A 1581-nucleotide genomic window follows, 5' to 3' on the forward strand; every position below is an offset into this window, starting at 1 on the left:
TATTTGAGGCATATCATGTGATATACATGTTATCCTTTAATTTCCACAATCAGATCATGAGGATCTCACATCATTTCAATATAGTAGATGAAATAGTAAAAGAGAAGACAGCATGACCATGCACACACATAGTCCCAGAGCTGTGAGAGGCTGAGACAGACTAGCAAGTATGAGCCCATCCTGAGGAACCTAGTGAGATCTTTTCTCAAAGTAAAAAAGAGAAAGATTTCTAATGGATCCCAACAAGAAAAAGAAAGAGCCAAGTTTATTCACTTGAAAGCAAAAATCCATTTCCATTCAATTATACAATATTAATCCTATAAATTTAATGTCATTCTTAAAATAAACTCTACGTGCAGTTTTTGCATCAGAGAAAAACTCCATGAAAATATCTTTCTCAATTAGAAAATACTTTGGTGTCCATTATTTTTCGGACTGTATTCTTTACATCCTTATTTCTCAGACTGTAGATCAGGGGGTTCAGCATGGGGATCACCACTGTGTAAAACACAGAGGCCACTTTGACCGTGTGCCGGGAGTTCGTGGAGTTGGGCACACAGTAGAGGAACAGGATGGTGCCGTGGAAGATGCTGATGGCCGTCAGGTGGGAGGCACAGATGGAGAAGGCTTTGCGCCGCCCGCTGGCTGAGGGCATCTTGAGGAAGGTAACAAGGATGAACACATAGGACAAAAGAATGATAAACAGTGTGATGACCTCATTGAAAGTAGCAAAAACGAAGAGCTGCAAAAGGTTGATGGAGGTGTCAGAGCAAGAGAGGGAGAGCAGTGAGGAGAACTCACAGAAGAAGTGATTGATGATGTTGAGACCACGAAAAGATAATTGCAAAGCAGAGCAAGTCAGTATCAAAGAACAGGCCACCCCCCATGAATACGACCCCACCACCAGCATGGCACAGAGCTTCTGGGACATGGCGACTGTGTAGAGGAGGGGATTACGGATGGCCACGAAGCGGTCGTAGGCCATCGCTGCTAATAAAAAGGATTCTGTAACCATGAAGGTGCAAAAGAAAAAGAACTGTACTACACATCCTAAAAATGAGATGGCTCCGTCTTTTAACACTAGGTTCGCCAGCATCCTGGGAGAAACGATGGAGGAGTAGCAGAAATCCACAAACGAGAGGTGGCTGAGGAGGAAGTACATGGGTGTGTGCAGCTTGGCGTTAATTTTAATGATCATGACCATCCCGATATTTCCTACCACAGTCACGCTGTAGATGGCCAGAAAAATCAAGAAGAGCGGTACTTGCAGGTCCGGAACATTTGAGAAGCCCAAGAGGACAAATGTGGCTCCGCTTTTGTTTCTGTCCAATGGCAGCATTGTTTCTCTTTGTCAGAATATGAAAGTTCGTCCTGAAAACAAAAACAGTAACAGAGTGATGAAATTGGAATCTTCATTCTGTTCTCACAGAGGCTGGAGAATGGACAAAAGTGCTTCTCTCAGAATCTTGCTATTTGTTACCTGACACTGGCTATGTCTCCATAAGTGCAAAAATACAACATTTTTCAGGAGTCCTAAGGAAAATGTAATTATTAAATTAAATCACAATTTCTCAATGGTAA

At 42.4% G+C, this 1581-nt stretch overlaps 1 protein-coding gene across 1 annotated transcript; it reads right to left on the reverse strand.

Moving 5' to 3' along the window:
• Positions 1 to 397: 397 nt before the first annotated feature.
• On the reverse strand, positions 398 to 1339 carry LOC104856742 (olfactory receptor 5D18). Its single transcript, XM_010616232.1, has one exon. The coding sequence runs from the start codon at positions 1337 to 1339 to the stop codon at positions 398 to 400; it is 942 nt and encodes a 313-aa protein (XP_010614534.1).
• Between the last annotated feature and the right edge of the window lie 242 nt (positions 1340 to 1581).

Source organism: Fukomys damarensis, unplaced genomic scaffold (genome assembly GCF_012274545.1).
Source record: "Fukomys damarensis isolate Sample0158 unplaced genomic scaffold, DMR_v1.0_HiC HiC_scaffold_73717, whole genome shotgun sequence".
Taxonomy (NCBI): Eukaryota; Metazoa; Chordata; class Mammalia; order Rodentia; family Bathyergidae; genus Fukomys; species Fukomys damarensis.

What these genes read in the sequence shown, in the direction of transcription:
- LOC104856742 (XM_010616232.1), bottom strand. Translation starts at nt 1,339, where the DNA reads ATGCTGCCATTGGACAGAAACAAAAGCGGAGCCACATTTGTCCTCTTG.